We start from the raw sequence: 22,215 nt of genomic DNA on the forward strand, positions 1-22,215 counted from the left end.
GACAATCGACGCTGGCTCTGATACGATGTTGAAAGTGCCGGAGATAACCAACAATTAATGAACTACAAAGCTAGACTAGTATTGAATCTGAATGAAAATATATTGCAACACACTTAAATTACAATATCAATGTGTTTTTATAGCCTATGTTCAACTAGCTACTAACTAATAAGTAATCTAACTACTACTAACAGCTTTCTGTTATTCAACCAACTACTAGTATCTTTAACAGTTGAATCATTAGTTTTCTGTTTTGATTCTTGATTTTTATCGGTTCTACAACGATTAGTTTATTTTTGGTTATTTATCACCAATTGGACTACCTGTTTTCAATTCAATTGGTTGGTTTAGTTATATTATGACAAAACTGTCTAAATGAAAAGCAAGCGCTCTCAATGTTATTTTCTATCTATAAGACTCGAATTGAAATTCAAGAGCTTTTTACATCAATAATTCAAAAGGAATTACAAAAATGAGGTGTAAAACAAATTATTTACGAGAATAGGTCGTTTTGAACAGTAGAAAACGATGTTGCCATGTTGTTAGATGACACCACCCTAAAAAGTACACCCATCATGAGTCTATGATTTCAACTGATTTTTTTAAACTACTGTCGCCACCCTAATTAGCAACACCAAAAATTTTAATTTCTTAATATATTTCCCAATTTCCCTGGCCGTATATTGTGGTGGAAAATACTAGTGTCATCGAATGGGTGGTGACACCACTTTTTGACCCTGACCCTCCTACATGTGTAACAGCCCGATTTTGAGTCGAGTCGGAATAGTGGTTTTTGGACCACAAATCCGACGAGGAAAAATGTAATGGCCTAAATTTTTAGAGGTGTCGGAACGGTGATTCCAGATCACTAAATTCGACAAATGAATAGAAAATATTATTAATTTAGTGAGTATAAGTTAAATGTGAAGTTAGGAAAATTTTTGAAATGGTGAATAGTGCACTAGAAATAAATATTAAAATAATTAGAATAAAAAACGAGATATCGAGACCTCAGAGATTTTAAACCGAGCCATAAATATTTTTATAAATATTTATGGAGTGTTAAAAAATTAGTATTAAAGTTTTGTTAAGAAATTTTAAAGTTCCAATAATTAATTGAACAAAAAGGACTAAATTGTAATAATGCAAGATTATGGGAAATGATTAAATAGCTTAAATGATAAAAGGAAGAGAGCTTAAAAGGAAAATAGACCCAAGGTCTATTTGGGCTGGACGGCAAAGGTACAAAATCAGCAAGAAAATAAGGAGAATTAAGGGCAAAATTGGAATATTGCAAAATTTACTTAATAAAGCTAGGATTGAAGTGGAATTATCTAGATTTCTCTTTATTTTTCTGCATTCTCATCAGCTAAAACACCATAGAAACGTTTCCTTAAGCTGTTTCTTCATATTTTTACTACAAGTAAGTTCAATTCTTGATTATTTCTTGGAATTTTTGTGTTTTTGTGACTTTTACAACTAGGCCCACTTGTTGTATTCATTAATTTTTGATTCTATGAAAGAATTTGAAAGTTTCTATGAATACATGCTGGAAGTATATGATTATTTAGCATGGAATTAGAGCTTTAAATTGTTCATATGCTGATTTTATTGAAAGAATTGAATAGAAAGTGAATGTTTGAGACCTAATAGTAAAAGAGTTTGAAGTTAGGGTTATATGTGGAAATTCTGAATTTCAATAGTTTTGAAATAACTTATAATGTCTAGGTAAAGTAATAATTGAGAAAAATTAGCTTAATTGAGCAAGGACTGAATTGTATGAACTGTGAAATTTGGGGCAAAATGGAAATCAGCATTTTGCACTAAAACAGTTTTGGACAGCAGCAGTGGTTTAACTTTGAAAAATCACCAAAAATTGTGGGAAGTGAATTATAGGGTGAATAAAATATGAAATTTAAGCTTATTGAGTCTAGTTTCTCATAGAAGAAACGGTGTAAGTAATGGAATTGTAAATTATGAGATATTATAAATTTTGTGAGACAATGTCAGAATGATTTTGGGTTCCCCTGTTCTGACTTTGGAAAATTATAAAAAATTTAAAAAAAACAATTATGAGTTATAATTTATATTTTAGAATCCTTATTGAATCTATTTTCAAAGGAAACAAACAGAAACATCATCCAAATTATGTACAATTAGATAATTCATTTTTAGTGAAGAGTGGTCGGAACTATCTGATAGCGAAACAGTGGAAACTTTAAAAAATAAACTGTAATATTTGGCTAAACCAAAATTCTAAAAATTTTATGGTAAGAAGATATATGAGTCTAATTTCATGGAAAATTAACGGATCTTAATTTGGAGCTCTGTAGCTTCGGATAAAAATAATTTAGTGACTTTGACTCGGATAAATAGCTTTGAATATACATGTGAGTGAATAGTAAAATTATAGTTAATGTTGTTTAAGTTTGTTATACACATTAAGGATGTGGAATGGAGAGGAGGAGGAGGAAAATTGGGAAATATATGAATGATTTATGTATAATTGGTCATATGCTTGATTATAATTGATAAACGATGAAATAAAAATGATGCTTATATTTATGCATTATTGGTCATGGTTTAAGCTCATGTGTGAAAATAAAGTTTCATAGTATGTGTGTATGGTATATTCGGTATATGATTTGGCATGAAATAATGTCATGAATGGTTTATGAATTAACATATGTTGGTAAGTGTGATACATGAATAAATGTTGTGCTCATCCATGCTTATAATGCTTATGCTATATGTGTATTTGGCTAACATATTTGGTGTACATGCTTAGGCTTTGGCTAAGTAGTGGCTAGATTATGCCACGTTAAATTTATAAGTTATGCATTGAAATGGTAAGTGCCTAATTGAAAATATGCTTGTGATCATGAAAAGGGTGGTAAGTTTTAAATTATGTAATCTCTAGTGAAATGGTTTATCATGTGGTTAGTTCAAAAAAAGAATTATGTTTAAATACACTAGCTTGCGACTATGGTTGAATGATATGTTTATATCTTGTGTGATGTGCATAGGAAACGAGTGTGGAAAGGTAATGAAATAGTAAGTTCATATGGCTAAAATTTAATGATTAAATGTTAATTTCACGAATTATATAGTATATGATGATATATATTTGTTGATAGATTGAGAATAAAATAACAGTACGAAAAACCGAATAAATGATCAAATTGAACGGAACATCGGATTTGAGTACTTCTAATCAGTGACAAGTGATAAGTGGTAGCTTTAGCTACACTTATCTAATCAGTGACAAGTGACAAGTGATAAGTGGTAGCTTTAAATTGATGCTTCTATGTTAAGACAAGAACGATTCATCTTGAACTGTCATCTTCATTCCTATTAGTATGCTAGTTGATCTTTGGCTAGAGAGGCATTTCATTTCATTTTCATTTGTGAATTCTGGAAAATGTTTTATCTTATTTCTTTTTTAGAATTTGAAACGTGTTGGAAACACCACACAAATTGGGTTGTTCTCTTTCGGTGCTGCTAAAGAATTGACACATCCTCACAGTTTTGTCCCCTGGTTCTAAAGAGAGCCTAGGGGTGTCTCTTAGGTTGCTAAAGAGCAAATCCAACCTCTATATCATAGAAGTCATGGTTTTTATCCATGCCTTGCACTCTTCAGCACCATAGATTTCCATCATACATCAGTTCTTCAGTAGTTTGAGATTCCAAAAAGATAAGCATGTTTGATTGTAAAAAATAGTTTTAGAAATAAAATCAAAATTTAACATTTCTCAAACTCTGTAATTACACAGCTCTTACATGTCTGCTTGAGATCTAGTGGATAATGTTTTATGGGAAGCAGGACTTTTAAATTGTAATTGCTCACATTTTCTATTATTTACAGTTGTTGTTAATAAAAGAAGTTGGAACTAGTTTATCCATCTACTAGCACGTTTAGAGAATTAGAGCTATTACATGTGGAAGTTTGAAGTTTCAAATGTTTTCTAAATGATAAAAGTAAAAGTTTAAAGTTTCAAATGTTTTCTGAATGATTGTATTGCCTTAGTACTATCTGTTGTGGCTAAATAGTAATATCCATGCAATTTGATTTACAGGTGTTGATGGTGGATTTGACAACAATGAACTAGAATATGAAGAAACTCACAAAATAGTCATTTTGCCTAGCTATGAAAATCTTCCTTTTCCATCTGTGGAGTTGCCTGAGAAGGTATGGATTGTTTCATTTTTTATTTTTAAAGAATTTTAAAATCAGAAGGCTGGCAGTTGATGCTATTTTAATGGCTGAGAGTGCTGAACGGAAAGAGCATATGGGTATTAAGGTGATTTTTTTTAAGTGTTTCTAACTTTTTTTGAATAATTAAATTGGGGTTTTCTTTTATTTGAAATATTGATCGATGTTTTGGCATTTGAATTTCATGATTAGGGTTTAACGAAGCTTCTAGCAGACAATGCGCCAAAGGCCATGAAGGAACAGAAATTAGAGAGCTATTTGCCATAAGATTGCCATTGACGCCTTGACATGAGCATTTACCAATTTCTCGTTTGTATATTGTTCCCTCGAAAAGAAAAAAAATGAAAGTTTTCTCTTTTATATCCATTTGAGAGCTAAGACTAACTACTAATGTTTTTTTTTAAATTTTGGGTTGACTGTAGATTGTGGTGGGTCGTATAGGGACTGAAATGCTCACTAATGAAGCCGGTGAAGTTACCAAGTTTTTAATATATTTTTCTCTTCATTCATTATTTCTTTTTTATCTTAAAGAACTATCGTTAGCTGATTCTTATTTTATTTTTTTACCTTTTCAATTAAATTTTCATTATTTGGTTCATAAAATGTTTACATGGGTTCTGCTGGCCTAATCCTTAGTCATTTGCAAAGGCATGTTTACTCGGACAATTCGGCTGCTTGAAGCTGGGCTTAAACCTGTGTAATGTATTTCTTTCCCTTTTCTTTTCATTTTCCTTAGAAGTTAATTAGTCAGTCATTTTAACACAGATATTTTCTGCCTTATGTTGCCTATACGGTACCACATCCCAAAGGCCTTTTATTTGCTAATTCTTGTGGTATTTTCTTTCAGCTATGTTTTTTATGGGTAGCCTCCAGATTTGAAAAAAACAAGAGCTTGCTAAGCGGTACTTTATTGCAAATTATTCAAATTGTCTTTTGTTGGTTTCCTTCAATATGACCTGAGCTTGAGGAGTAGAATGTTGCTTTTTCATAATTTTATACTAATTTTGTCATGTAGTTACTCAAAGAGGGCAGATGCTACGGAGGATTTGCAAGAAGCCGTGGAGGTATTTTTCTTTGGTCACACATGGAGTGATAAGTAAAGTTTTCTTTTGTTGTTTCACCACTACGGAAAATTAAGGTGCTGTTGTTTTTAAATAAGGACGACATTGAGAAATTAAATATGTAGCCAAAATTTTGTCACCTGTCAGTAATAGATACTCGTAGAGTTCAATCAATTCAACGCTGTAAGAAAAGGGAAGCATATGTATAATAACCGTGTATTGTAGTACTGATTTTTGTTATATATTATTGAAAAGAATATATGTTCTTTTCCCGTATAATGAAATTTATTTATTTATATATTGTTAGGAAATTTAATTGTTTATGTTAACATTATATGCTATATACATTATTTTTATATACTAATGATCTATAATTAATTAAATAATATAATCAATTTAAAATAAGGTTAAAGTGTAAATTTGTTGCCATATTATAGGTGAATGATGAAATTTATTACTATAATTTATTTTACTTTTATTGTTAATGAAAAGTAATACATTCAAAATAAAAATTGACCTTTCTATTTGTTATTATAAAAATTCATTTAATAAAAATGCTTTTAGTGGCTTTTTTCATAAACGCCACTAAAGAACGGTACTTTTAGTGGCGTTTGCGATAAAAGCGCCACTAAAGGTCATGCTTTTTAGCAGCGTTTGTGAAAAAAGCGTCGCGAAAGATCATGTCTTTAGCGACGTTTTTTGGGTAAAGCGCCGCTAAAGGTCATGTTCTTTAGCGGCAATTTTTATAAAAACGTCGCTAAAGGTCTTTTTCTTTAGCAGCGTTTTTATAAAAGCGCCGCTAAAGGTCTTGTTCTTTAGCGGCGTTTTTTGCGGCGCTTGTGGAAGTGACACAAATACTTTTAGCGCCGCTAAAGGCCTAAAAAATGCTGCTAAAAACCTATTTTGGTGTAGTGGTGGTAGCTTTAGCTACACTTATCTGATCAGTGACAAGTAACAAGTGATAAGTGGTAGCTTTAGCAACACTTATCTGATTAAGGACAAGTGAGAAGTGATAAATGTGATCTGTGTAAGACCGTGGCAGTGCTAAGGCTCCGAAAAGTGATAAGTGATCATATGCAAGGCCATAGTTATACTATGGCAAAGTGGAAGTGAAGTACTCAATTTTCCATAACCGTTCCCTAATTTGATTAAGGATGGTAAGTGACAAATGGGCCCAAAAGAATTAAAGTAAATGGATAAGTGGTAGTGTATTTATACCAGAATGATGTTGTTATTTAAGCTAAAGTGATATTTTCATTGCAAAATTGAGAATTTCATAAATGTGTTAATGAATGGTATAATCGATAAACGTTGAGTTAAATGGTAAATCCGTATTAGTGTTAAACTTAGTGACATTGAATTGTAAGTGAATTAAATGGAAATTGCTAGTGATATGATTTAAATTGTGAGCATGAGCAATTGCGGATTGAATGAAATGGAAATGAAGCATTGAATTGCATGAGTATGTATCGGGTCTCGTAGGCCCTATTTATTAATATTATAATATTTTGAGGATATATTGTGAAGAGTTATAAAAGCATGTTAATAATTTTGAAAGTTTTAATTTAGATGAAATTTTATAACTCGGTTAAATATGTTCACAAGTGTATGTGTTTTGGTAATGCCTCGTACCCTATTCCGGTGTTGGATACGGGTAAGGGGTGTTACAACATGCGTGCTTGAGCAACAATCAATAAAATTTGAATGGTGTCGCCAACAAGGAAGGTGTCATTGAATTAATATTTTAACCCTCTTTCTCAGCAAAAAACAAAAACTTCGATTGTTTTGGATTTTTGAAACAAACAAAGAGAGAACAAAATTGAGTTCTTAAGAAATACTAGGTTCTAAATAGTTGCAGATGTCTTAAACTTGGGTTCCTACACCTATTTGAAACCATGGTTGAAGATAAAAAATAATTGTTTTTCATTTCAGAAATCAAGTTTGAGTTGATAAGGTTAGTTTCTAATTGATTTTTATGTTATTTCATTTATTTTTACTAGTATGTATAGTTATGTTACTATATGGTGATAACGTTGGAAAAAATTAGATTTGAAAACGGTTTTCTTGTAGAGCGGAAAAATAAAAAGTTTGAAAATCGAACTAATTTGTGATATTTATAGAAATAAACTTTTTCTCAAAATAATACTTGTGTTTTGAGCAAGACTGATCCTAGACGTTCTTATCTTTCAACTGAACAATTTCCTCCGCTATTCTCATACCACAAACTGCTTCGAGTGTTGGCTTGAACAATTACGAATCAAACACGGAACAAAATAACTTTCTTACTTTCAGTAGGAAAGTAAATCTCTTTCTCTTATAGAAAACAATAGAACTGTTATTCCTAGGGGTGAACGTTCGATCGAATCAAGTGAAAAAATTTTGAGTTCATGAGTCCTACTTTATCATCCTAACTCAATTTGAATTTTTTTTAATCAAGTCGAGTGAAATGAAATTTGAGTCGAGTCGAATTGAGTAAAATTGTTCAAGTTAAATTAAAAAATTAAACATGTCAAATAAAAATATTGTTATAGTATAACTAGTTCAATGTTTGAGCACATAAATTTTAAACCATATATATTTGAAAAAGATTTCAAAGGAGAATAACAATAAAAATAAGATACTTGAGTATGATAAATTTGAATAATTAATTAGGCCCCAAAAATATTATTTTAGAAATGTTTTAAAATTTGAACTTTTAAAATATTTTAGAATTTTTAGAATTTCTTTTAAAAATATAAAATTTCAAATTTTTATTAATATTTTGAACTTTAAAAATTATTTTAAATTTTTGAGTTTTTTTTTGTAATTTTTGTTGAGAGAGAGACCAATTTGCTTATTTTCAAAGTTGACAGGGATCAAAAGATTATTTAAACCAATCTGTTATTAGAATTATTCGAGTTATTCAAATTGTGAAATTCAACTCGACTTGAACTCAAAACTCGAATTGACTCGAATAATTCAAATAACTCGATTCGATTAACTCGAAATTCAATTTTTTTCGATTTTTTTGAATCGAATCAAGTTTTGCTCACCCTAGTTATTTCTGAAAATATAATTTATACTTAGAAATAAATTCTGACAATTTTTGGGCTGAATAACAATATCTCAAAATTGTATTTTTAGCCTTATCGGTGCCATCTATTTATAAGAAGAAGAAGTAAAACCCTAGTAAAATTAGTAGAATGCAATTAATGCTTATTTCATAGAAAAACAATCCCCTAATTGAACTGGAAGAGAGAGGGGTTTTGGGCCTATTTTGTATCAGGTCCAATTATACGTGCTTCCCTGACTTTTAACCCAACACTTTATAATTTAATCCAACCCAATATATATTTTTCTATTTCCCAAAATATACATTATTTATTAAATTAATTTTAATTAATTAAATTTTCCATTTAATAATTTTATTTACTCAATTCTATTTCCATCATGGTAACTTTACCTTTAGAGAATCTATGAAAAATATATTTAATTTATACATTCAACGGATTCACAATGACAAATTAATTTAATTCTATTTTCGAAATTCAATTATTTACTTAAATAATAAGTCGAAAAACTTAAAATTAACCCTCAAGTCATTTCCATACTTAGTGAGAAACCATATTTATTTCCAAATGTAACTCATTTTTCTAGCTATATCATTTCGATCAATTTCTGTTCATTTGATTCAACATGCAATTCATTTATGCTTTCAATGAGTTAGCAAAGGGACCAATTAGACATATGTAATTAGGGCTCAAATGATTTATAATTAAGTTTTAGCTTTTCACCTATTAATTATAAACTCAAGTAGTCACGAAGTCATTCTTGTATAGTATCGTGACTAAGCTCTCCTAAATAACATACCATTACGAAAGCTACTCGATCAGTGCTCGTCTAATGACCTTGTCATAAGTGTGCTACCCTCATAGGATATCCTTAATATCTTTGGGATCAATCTGCTCTCTCAATATGATATTATTTTATATCATGGTAACCATTACATCTTCCTTTATGAAAAGTCAATTACTATCAAATAGTAATTAAGTTATTCATCACAAAGAAAAATTATCTCTGGCCACATTTACTTTTCATTTATCATGTAATACCAATGAGAGGATATCATTTACCAATATTCTTTATCTATTTGAACCCAGGCTTTTACTTACATCAAAGTATATGAGTCACGCATACATAGTCCATCCTCAACTCAGGATTAATATATGCCACACTATGAACGTTAGAAGTGAATAAATCTGTAAACAAATTTAAGATCTATTCTACTTGGGTCTTGTCCAATGTACTTTCAGTCTAGTCAGTCATATGTATGTCTCTATCTTCTAGGAGTCATCCGTTCAAATGCTTAAGACAAAGCATCTCCCCAAATAAGACTTGATAGACGAAATATTAGCCCTTCAATCGGTTTGCTCATTTTCGATTAGACTACAGACATGTTTAAGTTCATCTAATAATATAAGTTATTTTTCTTTATTATGATCCGACTACATAATACCGCTTAGTATTAGTTAAATATTAGATAACCAGTGAGCCAATATTTGCTTCCATTTTTCTTTGTTTTTGAAAACCATTGAGGACAATATACAAATGATGTAATTTATAGATAATTTTGTCAAACCAATTTGTTCGAGAAAATATAAGTATCCGAAATGAATATACTACACTTAGGGCACTAGATCCAATAATAGAAATGAGGTTTAACGATGGAGTAAAACTTGATGAAATCAAAGAAAAGATTGGTGCAAAAATCACTTGACGTTTTAGGAGGAAAATGTTCAGACTATTCTACAAATTTTTAGTTTTGTAACACTCGGTTTCCAATTAACCTAGAAACTTGAAATAATTGAAGAACTAAATTAAAAGAGATCGCAAGTTAGTGGCCTCTATTGAAAGAAATGGGAAAGTTGGAAACTGAATGGACATGGTTGAGAACCAGACTTGGTTTGGTTAGAATGGAACCAACCGGTTCCTTTGTGAGGGACAAAATGATTTGAAATGAATGGTTCTCATAAGGTTAGTAATAGCGCGGGAAGGGCTATAAATAGTTAGGGAATGACTTTTTAGAGATGATTTTCATTCCCGAATCTGTTTCATTTTCTTTCGTTCTTCATCTTCTTCGGTAGCTTGAAGAAAGAATAGCCATGGAAGGTTCTGCATAGAGCAGACTTCATGAGGATTAAGATGGAAAAGTAGGGAAACCAGTAAGCTGGTAAAGTTCTTAGCCCTTTTGTGTACATAAAAGTTAAAGAAATGAAGTTATAGACTTTAGAACCATTTTAAGGGTTCTACATTTTTATGGAAAAAAATGGGTTTAAGCTGAGAATATCGAGTATAACCCATGATTCTGGTTGGAATGTTTAACTGCTAGGAGAATGGAAGCTTTGGCGTTCGATAAGGCTAAGCTATGGAGATGATGAAGCTTCAGGTAAGTTTCTAAACTTCAACCATAGCTGTTTTGATTGATGTTATCTAAGTATGCCATGAAAAGCATATTCACATGAATGTTCACAGTCTGCATGACAATATGCATGAGGTAGATGTGTGCATGATTGTATGATAATTGTGAAAAAAAACCTCCATTGGATAGGTAAAGTTAGGAAGGGAAATGGGGAGTGATCCTGTTATATACCACAACGGGCAAAGCTTTTGGCCTTGCGGAGTGGACATTGTGATATTCGAACATCAATGTTAGGTGGTGTAAAGGAGGAAATGGGAGAAGGATTTAGGAAATAAGAATTATGAAATGGTGTTTACTACGACGGTGGTATCGATTGGTCGTTCAGGACGACACCGTGACGGCGGTATGTGGTGTAAAAAATAAATTAAAGATGTTATGATAGTCTAGTATGAGGTACGCAGCGTAAGACCATGGATGAAAGATGCCATGGTAATATGGTACAAGGTATAAGGTGTACGGTGTAAGACTATAGATGAAAGATGCTACGACAACCAGTTATAATGAGTAAGACCATGGATATGAAAGACTTCATGACATCGTAAGATAGTACGCCAGGATGACAAATCGATGTAAGATCATAGATGAAAGACTCCATGGCATCTATAGAGATAGTTTGCTAAGACAATAAACACAGAACAAAGATAGTTCACTGGGACAGTAAACACAAAACATAGACAATCTACTGGGACAGTAAACACAGAATAGAGATAATCCGCTGGAATAGTAAACACAGAACAAAGATAGTCCACTGGATATTAAACATGGGGTAAGTTTAATGGGACGCAAAAAATAAGGTAAAAAGGGTGTAAAACCACAGCTCGGCTGTGGCATCCAACAAGGAGTCTGCCAAAGTAATAAACACAGAGTATTCCACCAGGATGTTCCAATGATGCAAACCCCAAAGACGGTAAGTGTGAGTTATGATACACAGGGCGACAAGTAAAACTCGAGGAGTTTGCCAAAAAAGGACAAACAAAATTAGAAAAGGAAAAATTTGTCAGAGGATTGACATAAATGACGATAAGGCAGGTGGGTAAGGACCCAGTAAGAATCAGAGAAAGAATCGGGGACTTGTGAATGACCTGTACATAAGCAGTGCTGATGAGAAGCCTCCAAGGATCACAAGAAAGGATCCACAATCAAGAGCCACCAGGGAGTGCTCAATAAAGGTGTACACAAAAAGCAAATCTCGTGGGAGGGATGGGAATTCCACTCCTAAGATAAGGATTTTGTCCAACGAAAAATATGTCTGTCAAGACTATTCCTTTTTAAGGAAGACCTATCATGGGTACATTGCCACGGTGTTAGCACCGTCGGGAAGAATCAAGCAAGTGGGTTGACAAACTTGTATAGTGGCACGAGTGATAACCTTTTGGTTCAACAAGTCAGATCGACCTTCACTTATCAGACAAGTGAGTTTCCAAGTAAGGGCTAGAGTGATCGGCAGATTACTTAGAGTAATTCCCCCCACTCTTACCAATAGGGTGGAACGTGAATAGGTTCGTTAGAGTGGTGGGGACTGTTGTGAGTTTTCCCAATATGGAAATGTCAACGAGTTCTTCAAGATTATGGTATGGAAAGAGGGGAGTCTGCCAAGGAAGGTATAACCTAAGGATCCTTGGACGGGAAGCAAGGAAAGTTACCATAGAGGCCATCGAACACCCTGTATGTAGGGTGTATGAATGGAAGGAAAAACGAGAAGTAAGGATAGGACTCGCTGGTATAGTGAGGTGTCTAGATTATGGGAAAGTGGAGAGTTCGAGTAAAGGAATGTCTTATAGAGTTTAAGTTTTTATTTTATTTTATCTGATATTCATGTCATCAATATGGTTGAATTAGCCTTTAAATGTCATCAAAACAAATCCATAAACATGGAAATTGGAATTCTTGTATCTTTCTTTTGTTCTGCTAGACTTTAGGGGTTCTGATTCTAGCTGTTACTGAATCTGATTGATGATAAAAGTACTATAACAGTCCCTATACCATACCTTAAATTACATATTGATCCCCTATTGAAAAATGTTGATATTAGAGGAAGGGGCAAATTTAGTATTATAACAGCCCCTATTATTTTTCAATAAGAAATTATAAGGTTTTAAAAAAATAGAAATGACAGATTTTTATTTTTATTTTAAAAAAATCAAAATATTTTTTTTCAAAGCTATAACTTTTAGCTTTTAGATTTGAATAATAATAATAATAATAATAATAATAATAATAATAATAATAATAATAATAATAATAATAATAATAATAATAATAATAATAAGCTCGATAAAGTTTAAAAGTTTTTAAATTTTAGACAAAAAATCTTTAAAATTCTATTTTTTAAATTTCAAAAATTATGAAAAAGTTATTCAAATTTTAATAAAATTATGTAAAAATACATTATAAATTATAGAAATTTTTTTGAATTTTCAATAAGAATTCTAAAATTTTCTAAAATAAAAAATTATGAAAATAATCAAACTTAAAATTGGAAAAAGTATTATTTTGATAAAATTAATGTCTTTATGAGAAATATGAAAAGAAGGTAAAGAATCATTAATATTTTAATACTAATTTCATAATTAAGTTAATTTTAAAGGTTTTGTTATTTTTGTTTTGAATTTTAAAGAGTTTTCAATTTTTTCAAAATTATTTGGAAATTTTAAAATTTTATTTTTAAAAAATAAATTCTTTTTCATTTTTAAATGTGTAAAAATTTTATTGAAAATTTGAAAGTGTTTACAATATTTTGGTGAAGGATCTACTTACAACCTTCCGTACTTCGTACTTCTTTGTACATTTAATATTTTAATGATCTAATTTTGAATTTACATAATTATACTTGTCAAGCATGTAAGTTTTTGAATTAATCGATATTTCTATCACGTCGATCTAACATTATATATAAATATTTATCAAATGGTTAGAATTTTTTAAAATAAAAACTAGTTGGAAATTTTTAAAATAAAAAATAGTTAAAAATTTTAATTTTAATTTTAATTTAAGTTTTACACCGATACAAGTGAATTTCTCTCTTAATAATTTACATTTTATACTTTTTTTAATTTTAAATTTTTTTCATAAATTTTACAATTACTAAATTATTTGTTAACCCAACTAACCTTATGAAAATTATTTAACGGCCAATTTACTCCAAATAGAAGCCAAATTGAATGAAGATTTAAAAGTCAGAAATTAAATTTTTATACCTTAATATATAAATAAATATTTAATTGCACAATTTCCACAAACGAAATATTATGTTCTTTCATCTAATTTATAAAATAGTTGGGTTTTTTTTTTTTTTTTTAGCTTTTCATTAGAGACTAAAATGCAATTTGAGAAACAAAGCCATTGTTTGGCGGAGAAGTGAAGTTGTTGACTTCTTGCATCCGAAATTCCGGATGCATTCCATCGAACATTGCGAAGCGTCAACATGGACTCCGTAACGGGTAACGGCAGGCAGGCAGGCTCTACTTTCCAATCATCACCATTGACAAAATTGGCTCTGCACTTCACAACCCAATAGTAAAGTAAACTGCACTTCCTTCGTTGGCAGTTTTATGTACAGTACAAAAAACAGATAGGACCATAACATTTGAAAAGACTGAAACAAGACACCATTCCCATGAAAAAAATTTAAGTTAGTGTTTACAAAATTTGGTACAAATTTCAAAAATAAGTTAGGAGAAATGAATTCCATGGCTCTCTAATTGATTTCATGCTCAGAACTGAGCCTCTTCTCCCCTAAAGAATCAAAATCACAATCCATTGACCAACCTCCATCGAAACTGAGAGAGATGTATTTTAAAAAAACTCAAAAAAAAGTCACCTCATCCTCCTCCGGTCCGCAGCGTGCTGAGACAAAGGCACGATTTCCGACAAAGGCGTAGAAAGCGGAGTTGGAAGCGGCGAGTTCCGACAAATGGGACAAGACCCATTAAGTTTCAACCAAGCATCCAGACAAGAAACATGGAAATAATGCCTACACTCAGGCATCATCCTCAACATCTCCAAATCCCTATACTCGCATAAACAAATCGAACACGTCGTGTTAACGTTAGTAGAACCCACAGCAGCAGCCTCTTTAGTGAACTGGAACTTGGGGTATGAGTTTATAACGGCTTGATCGAGCCCAACGACGACGTTCTCATCGTCCTCATCTTCAGCAACGAAAACAACCCGGGGAAGGATGATTCCATCGGAGACGGGGGTAGGGTTGGGAGAAAAAGAGGAAGAAGGACGGCAGCATATGTAGGAAGCGAGGAGGACGATGGAGAGGAGGACAAGGAAAGCAAGGGCAATGGCGATGGAGTAGCCGAGGCCTAAGTTGGTGAAATAGAGAGGGGAAGAATGGGAATGGGTGGACATTTGAGGAGAGGAATAAGAGAATCCATTTGATTAAGGAAAAAGAAGAAAAAGAAAACGGAAAAGAAGGTGGGGGAGATTTAATGCTCCAGCTGCAGCATTTATTTACTCACTTTCCAACATTTATTTCTGCGTTCTAAATTACAGAGGGTTCAAATAACTTCAATTTTAAATTACCAACTGACGTATATTAGCCATTTCCTTTTATCATTTAACGGCATGTTTGGTTGGGGGAATGTTGGGGGAATAGGAATGCATTCCCCCAATTCTGTGGCCCATCCTATTCTATTGTTTGGTTGGCTATAATGGGCTATTACAGCCCTATTCCATACAGCCTTATTCAAGGTAAAATTGCCGTTTACCATTCGGCTCTCTACCTATGGAATACCCATTTAGCGTGTCTGAGTTTCAACTTTACCCTTCTCTCTCTTTTTCATTCTCACGTCTGAACCACTCTCCCCATAGGTCTGAGTTTCAATTTTACCCTTCTCATTTCTTTCTCACGTCTGAAGCATCTTTTCTTTTTTTTTTTCATTCTTCTTCCCATTTCCTTCCAACCTTCTCCCTCTTTTTCATGCTTTTATCCTGACCAACTCTTTGACAAACCCTAACAACCCTCAACAAGACATATTACAATTATAGATGTACTACGTGTTACGAGGCCAAGCATCCATTACCAAAATAAGAGAATCAAATTTCATTAAATTATGATAATGTATGCTCCATGTTTTAGCAAAAGCAGAATGTGTTGTCAAATATTCAATTTGTTTTTTTAGAATAATGATTTTTATGATACGCATGTAGTACACTTCTATATTACTTATATTGTCTAATTAAAATTATAATTAAACAATATTTTATATTACTTATATTATTTGATTAAAAATTATAATTAACACTACAAAAATTATCTCAACAAACGAAACAAAAAAAAAGTAAAATGCTACAAACAAATCATTTTAAAAAAAAGGAAGATATTTAACACACTATATTAATCAAATGGGTATTTTTTAAAAAGTAATTATTAAGTCATCAATTAATCAAATCCACAAAAATACATTCTTTTCTTTTCTTTTTTTTTTTTTTTGGTGATTGATAAAGAAATGAATTTCAAGTTTTTATAGTATTATATATTATAAAGTAGATTATATATTATTTTTATAGTATTATATATTATGATTTTAGTAAATTTATATAAGAATAATTTTATTAAGAATTTTATTAAATTATATATTTTATTAAATTATATTTAATAATAATTATGTTAAAATATGATTAAATTATTTATTATTTATATTAATAATCTTATTAAAATTTAATAATAATAACAATAATCATCAACCTAAAAAAATTTCTGCTAAGGGTATTCTAGTCATTTTAGTTTTTTTCTCATGCTAACCAAACACAAGAATACTATTACAGTTCTATTCCATTCCATTCAACCAAACAATTGAATTACTATTACAGTTATATTCCATTACAGCTCTATTCCATTACAGTGAACCAAACGTGGCCTTAAAGTTTTACTCGTTATAAGATTCGATTTTTTATATTTTATTTTAAATTTTTATAACAACAATTTTCATAGTTATGAATTTCGCTATTTATTGAATTAATTTTTTATATGGTTTAAATTTTTAAGTAAAATTATAGTAGATAGTAGATTTGGATCAGTTTTCATGTTTTCAGGTTAGGTAAATAGTAGATTTGGACTCAGCATCTTACAAGAATCTCGTACTCAACGTCGGTGATGTTCCCTTTTGTGTTTTTGGCATGTACCTAAGGGGTATTAGTTGATTAAAATCTTTTGATTATAGATTGTTGTATAGGATGTTTTGTAGTAGTATCTTGTGAATATGTTATTGGTGTTTTGGTATATATATATGTTTTGAAGTTTGTATTTGGTTTGGTGAACCTTAACACTTCACTAAGTTATGTCATTTTGGTACTTTAAAATGCTTGTAAATAAGATACTCTTGGTATGTTGATGATAGTTTGGAAATGGTCATTTATGGCATAATTGGCACATAATTGAACTAGGTTATCATGCATGAATTGAGACAATATTGGTATGTTTTGATGGTTGAAGTGTAATAGCCCGATTTTAGGCTTAGTCGGAACAGTGGTTTCGGGACCACAAATCCGACGAAAAAAAAAATGTAATGGCTTGAATTTTCAGAGGTGTCGGAACGGTGATTCGAGATCACTAAATTCAAAAAATGGGTAGAAAATATTATTAATTTAGTAAGTAAAAGTTAAATATGAAGTTAGGAAAATTTTTGAAATAGTGAATAGTGCACTAGAAATAAATATTAAAATAATTAGAATCGAAATGAGGTATCAAGACCTCGGGATTTTAAACTGAGCCATAAATATTTTTATAAATATTTATGGAGTGTTAAAAGTTAGTATTAAAGTTTCGTTAAGAAATTTTAAAGTTCCGATAATTAATTGAACAAAAAGGACTAAATTGTAACAAATGCAAAATTTTGGGAAATGATTAAATAGCTTAAATGATAAAAGGAAGAGGGCTTAAAAGGCAAATAGACCCAAGGTCTATTTGGGCTGGACAACAGAGGCATGAAATCAGCAAGAAAGTAAGGAGAATTAAGGGCAAAATTGGAAAATTGCAAAATTTGCTTAATAAAGTTAGGACCCAAGTGGAATTATCTAGATTTCTCTTCATTTTTCTGAATTCTCATCAGCTAAAACACCATGGAAGGGCTTCTTCAAGCTGGTTCTTCATATTTTTATTACAAGTAAGTTCAATTCTTGACTATTTCTTGAAATTTTTGTATTTTTATGACTTTTACAACTAGGCCCACTTGTTAAATTCATTAGTTTTTGATTTTATGAAAGAAGTTGAAAGTTGATATGAATATGTGCTGGAAGTATATGATGATTTAGCATGAAATTAGAGCTTTAAATTGTTCATATGCTGATTTTATTGAAAGAATTGAATAGAAAGTGAATGTTTGGGACCTAATAGTAAAAGAGTTTGAAGATAGAGTTATATGTGGAAATTCTGAATTTCAATAGTTGCGTAACAACTTATAATGTCTAGTAAAGTACTAATTGAGAAAATTAGATTAATTGAGGGTTAATTGAGAAAGGACCGAATTGTATAAACTGTGAAATTTGGGGCAAAATGGAAATCAACATTTTGCACTAAAGCAGTTTTGGACAGCAGCAGTAGTGTAACTTTGAAAATCACTAAAAATTATAGAGATTGAATTAGAGGATGAATAAAATATGAAACTAAAGCTTATTGAGTCTAGTTTCTTATAAAAGAAATGATGTGAGCAATGGAATTGTAAATCATGAGATATAATAGATTTTGTGAGACAAGGTCAGAATGAATTCAGGTTCCCTGTTCTGACTTTGGAAAATCATTAAAATTGTAAAAAATGATTATGAGTTATAGTTTATATGGTTAGAATCCTTAATGAGTCTATTTTTATAAGAAACAAGCTAAAACATCATCTGAATTCTGTACAATGAGATAATTAATTTTTAGTGAAGAGTGGTCGGAACTGTCAGACAGCGAAACAGGGGAAACTTTAAAGAATAAACTGTACTATTTGGCTGAACCAAAAATTATGAAAATTTTATGGTATAAAGATATGTGAGTCTAATTTCAGGGAAAATTAACGGATCTTAATTTGGAGCTCTGTAGCTCTGGATAAAAATAATTTAGTGACTCTGACTCGGATAAACAGCTTTGAATATACATGTTAGTGAATATTGAAATTATGGTTAATGTTGTTTAAGTGTGTTATACACATTAAGGATGTGGAATGGAGAGGAGGAGGAGGAAAATTGGGAAATATATGAATGATTCGTGTATAAATGGTCATATGTTTGATTATAACTCATAAACGATGAAATATGAATGATGCTTATTTTTGTGCATTATTGGTCATGGTTTAAGCTCATGTGTGAAAATAAAGTTTCATAGTATGTGTGTATGGTATATTCAGTATATGATTTGGCATGAAATAATACCATGAATGGTTTATGAATTAACACATGTTGGTAAGCCCGATATATGAATAAATGATCAAATTGAGCGGAACGCGGATTTAAGTACTTCGATCAAGTGACAAAGTGATAAGTGGTAGCTTTAGCTACACTTATCTGATCAAGTGACAAGTGGAAAGTGATAAGTAATAGCTTCGGCTATACTTATCTGATCAAGTGACAAAGTGATAAGTGATAGCTTCGGCTATACTTATCTGATCAAGTGACAAAGTGATAAGTGATAGCTTCAGCTACACTTATCTGATCAAGTGACAAGTGGAAAGTGGAAAGTGATAAGTGATAGCTTCGGCTACACTTATCTGATCAAGTGACAAGTGAAAAGTGATAAGTGATAGCTTCGGCTATACTTATCTGATCAAGAGACAAAGTGATAAGTAATAGCTTTAGCTACACTTATCTGATCAAGAGACAAAGTGATAAGTGGCTACACTTATCTGATCAAGAAACAAAGTGATAAGTGGCTACACTTATCTGATCAAGAGACAAAGTGATAAGTGGCTACACTTATCTGATCAAGAAACAAAGTGATAAGTGGCTACACTTATCTGATCAAGAAACAAAGTGATAGGTGGCTACACTTATCTGATCAGGGACAAGTGATAAGTGATCATACGTAAGACCATAGTTATACTATGGCAAAGTGAAAGTGAAGTACTCAATTTTCCGTGACTGCTCCCTAATTTGATTAAGGATGGTAAGTGACAAATGGGCCGAAAGAATTAAAGTAAATGGATAAGTGGTAGTGTATTTATATCGGACGATGTTGTTATTCAAACTAAAGTGATATTTTCATTGCTAAATTGAGAATTTCATAAATGTGTTATTGAATGGTATAATCAATAAACATTGAGTTAAATGGTAAATACGTATTAGTTTTGAATTTGATGTCATTGAATTGTACGTGAATTAAATGGAAATTGCTAGTGATATGATTTAAATTATGAGCATGAGAAATTGCGAATTGAATGAAATGGAAATGAAGCATTAAATTGCATGAGTATGTATCGGGTCTCGCAGGCCCTAATTATTATGATTATAATATTTTGAGGATATATTGTGAAAAGTTATAGAAACATGTTAATTATTTTGAAAGTTTTAATTTTGATGAAATTTTATAACTCGGTTAAATACGTTTACAAGTGTATGTGTTTTGGTAATGCCTCGTACCCTATTCCGGTGTTGGATACGATTAAGGGGTGTTACATTTAGTGGTATCAGAGCTACGGTTTAGTCGGTTCTCGGACCAAACGTAGCATATGTGAGCCTAGCTATACATGCCACGTTATTACTCTTGATGATGTGATATCTCCGGGCTCTAACGAAATTGATTTGTTAAGACAGAGATGATTTTCAATCGAGCTATTTTCGATAATGCTAAAAATGATATTGAGATAAATGAAATATGCTCACGTTATGTTGGAATTTGGAAAGGTAAGTATAAAAATTTGTGATATAGATGTGTTCATGTATGAAAAGAGATGACTATAAGTTAAAAAAAAAAGTTTATGTTGTGATAAGCTCATCCAAGTATGTTGGTGATTATATAATGCTATGTGCTCAACATATTTGATTAAGTGAATATGATAAGCAAATTTACTTAAATAGATGGAACGTGTGTATGTACATCCGCTTGAATAAGTGAAATTAGTATGTTCATATGATAGAATCTTATGTTTAATTGTTAAATTAAAGATAATAAGATATTTTGTTTTATGTCTAAACCATGAATATTATAATAGTATGAAAAATTGAATTGGAAGTCAAATTGAGTAGAACGCAGAATGAGTACTTTCGCTCGTTGATATGTGATGAATTGATTGGAAAAGACCATGGTTTGACCATGGCAACATGTGAACATGTGATTATGTGATTCGTGTAAGACCATAGTGGGCTATGGCATCGGTAAGTGATATGTGATTCCGTGTAAGACCATAGTTGGGCTATGGCATCTGTAAGTGATATGTGATTTGTGTAAGACCATAGTGGGCTATGGCATCGGTATGTGATTTGTGATTACGTGTAAGACCATAGTTGGACTATGGCATCGAGAAAACAAGTACTCAATTCCGTAAGACGTTCTCTAATTTGGCAAATGTCGGTAAGTAAAATAGAAGCCAAGTATTGGAATTTAATTAGATATTAACATTGAGCTTGAGTAAGTAAATTGTTGTGTGAAATTGTGAGTGATGAAAACATTTGTAATAAATAGATGTGTTAATTTGCTTGGAATGAATTACGTGGTTATGATGGTATTACATTGATGATGAATACAAAATCATATATATATATGTATCTATGAGAGCAAGTTGAAAGATTTATGACTTCACCATCACCCCTTATCAAGATTGTTCTATGACTAAAATTATCTTGATGAGAGATATGTTTTTCAACCTGAGTTAATTCTAATAGTATAGAAATAAATACTAAAATGTTTGAGTGAAAATGTATTGATTATGAGTTGAAACTCATAAAGGTATGGATCAAAGAATAAAACATTTTTTTATTGATGAATGTTATAATTATACAAGCATATGAGTTATGATATTTGGATTATGATGCTATATAGAAATTTTGATTGTGAATTAGTGATTTGAGTTAGAATTTTGTGTTGAGAACAAAAGTGATTAAAAGCAAATGTTTATTAAATGCTTTGAGAATGTGAACTTAGTAATGAATTGGCTATTTGTGATGGTATGTGTTATGCGATTTATGTGTAAGATAAATTTGAGGCTTTACTACACTCACCCCCATATTAGTAAAATGTTACAATGAAATTTGTGAGATTTTGGTTGAATAAGCTTACGAGTGTAGTGTTACGAAGTTCGTAATGGAGAATAATAATGTGGTCGGAAAAGTGAATGAATTAGAAAATGAGGACAATATAAAAGAGAGAAATATTTGATAGTTCGAAAACTACTCAGATTATCAAAATGGATATCATTCTATATGGATTGTAATTTTCGATACTTTGTGTAGCTTCAGATGTTGAAATATCGCTATCCCGATTTTCTTATGAATCTATGTGATTATCTCAAAAGATATGAAAATCCAAAATCATGTGTGAATTTGAAATATACGTGGAAGTA

General features: G+C 31.1%; 1 protein-coding gene, 1 long non-coding RNA gene and 1 other non-coding gene across 3 annotated transcripts; 2 read left to right on the plus strand and 1 right to left on the minus strand.

The window, feature by feature from the left end:
- The first annotated feature begins 1,348 nt into the window (after positions 1 to 1,348).
- On the plus strand, positions 1,349 to 4,473 carry LOC105796465 (uncharacterized). The gene is made up of 3 exons (XR_008197530.1): positions 1,349 to 1,423; positions 4,077 to 4,301; positions 4,406 to 4,473. It is a non-coding gene; the product is annotated as an uncharacterized LOC105796465 (long non-coding RNA).
- Positions 4,474 to 4,506: 33 nt separating this feature from the next.
- LOC105796446 (uncharacterized) lies at positions 4,507 to 5,493 on the plus strand. Its single transcript, XR_008197461.1, has 3 exons — positions 4,507 to 4,910; positions 5,061 to 5,115; positions 5,229 to 5,493. It is a non-coding gene; the product is annotated as an uncharacterized LOC105796446 (transcript).
- Positions 5,494 to 14,343: 8,850 nt separating this feature from the next.
- On the minus strand, positions 14,344 to 15,166 carry LOC105796437 (RING-H2 finger protein ATL67). Its single transcript, XM_012626157.2, has one exon. It carries the CDS (start codon positions 15,089 to 15,091, stop codon positions 14,549 to 14,551), a length of 543 nt encoding a protein of 180 aa, XP_012481611.1. The 5' UTR covers positions 15,092 to 15,166; the 3' UTR covers positions 14,344 to 14,548.
- Positions 15,167 to 22,215: the final 7,049 nt, after the last annotated feature.

The sequence above is a fragment of the Gossypium raimondii genome, chromosome 7 (genome assembly GCF_025698545.1).
Source record: "Gossypium raimondii isolate GPD5lz chromosome 7, ASM2569854v1, whole genome shotgun sequence".
NCBI classification, from domain to species: domain Eukaryota; kingdom Viridiplantae; phylum Streptophyta; class Magnoliopsida; order Malvales; family Malvaceae; genus Gossypium; species Gossypium raimondii.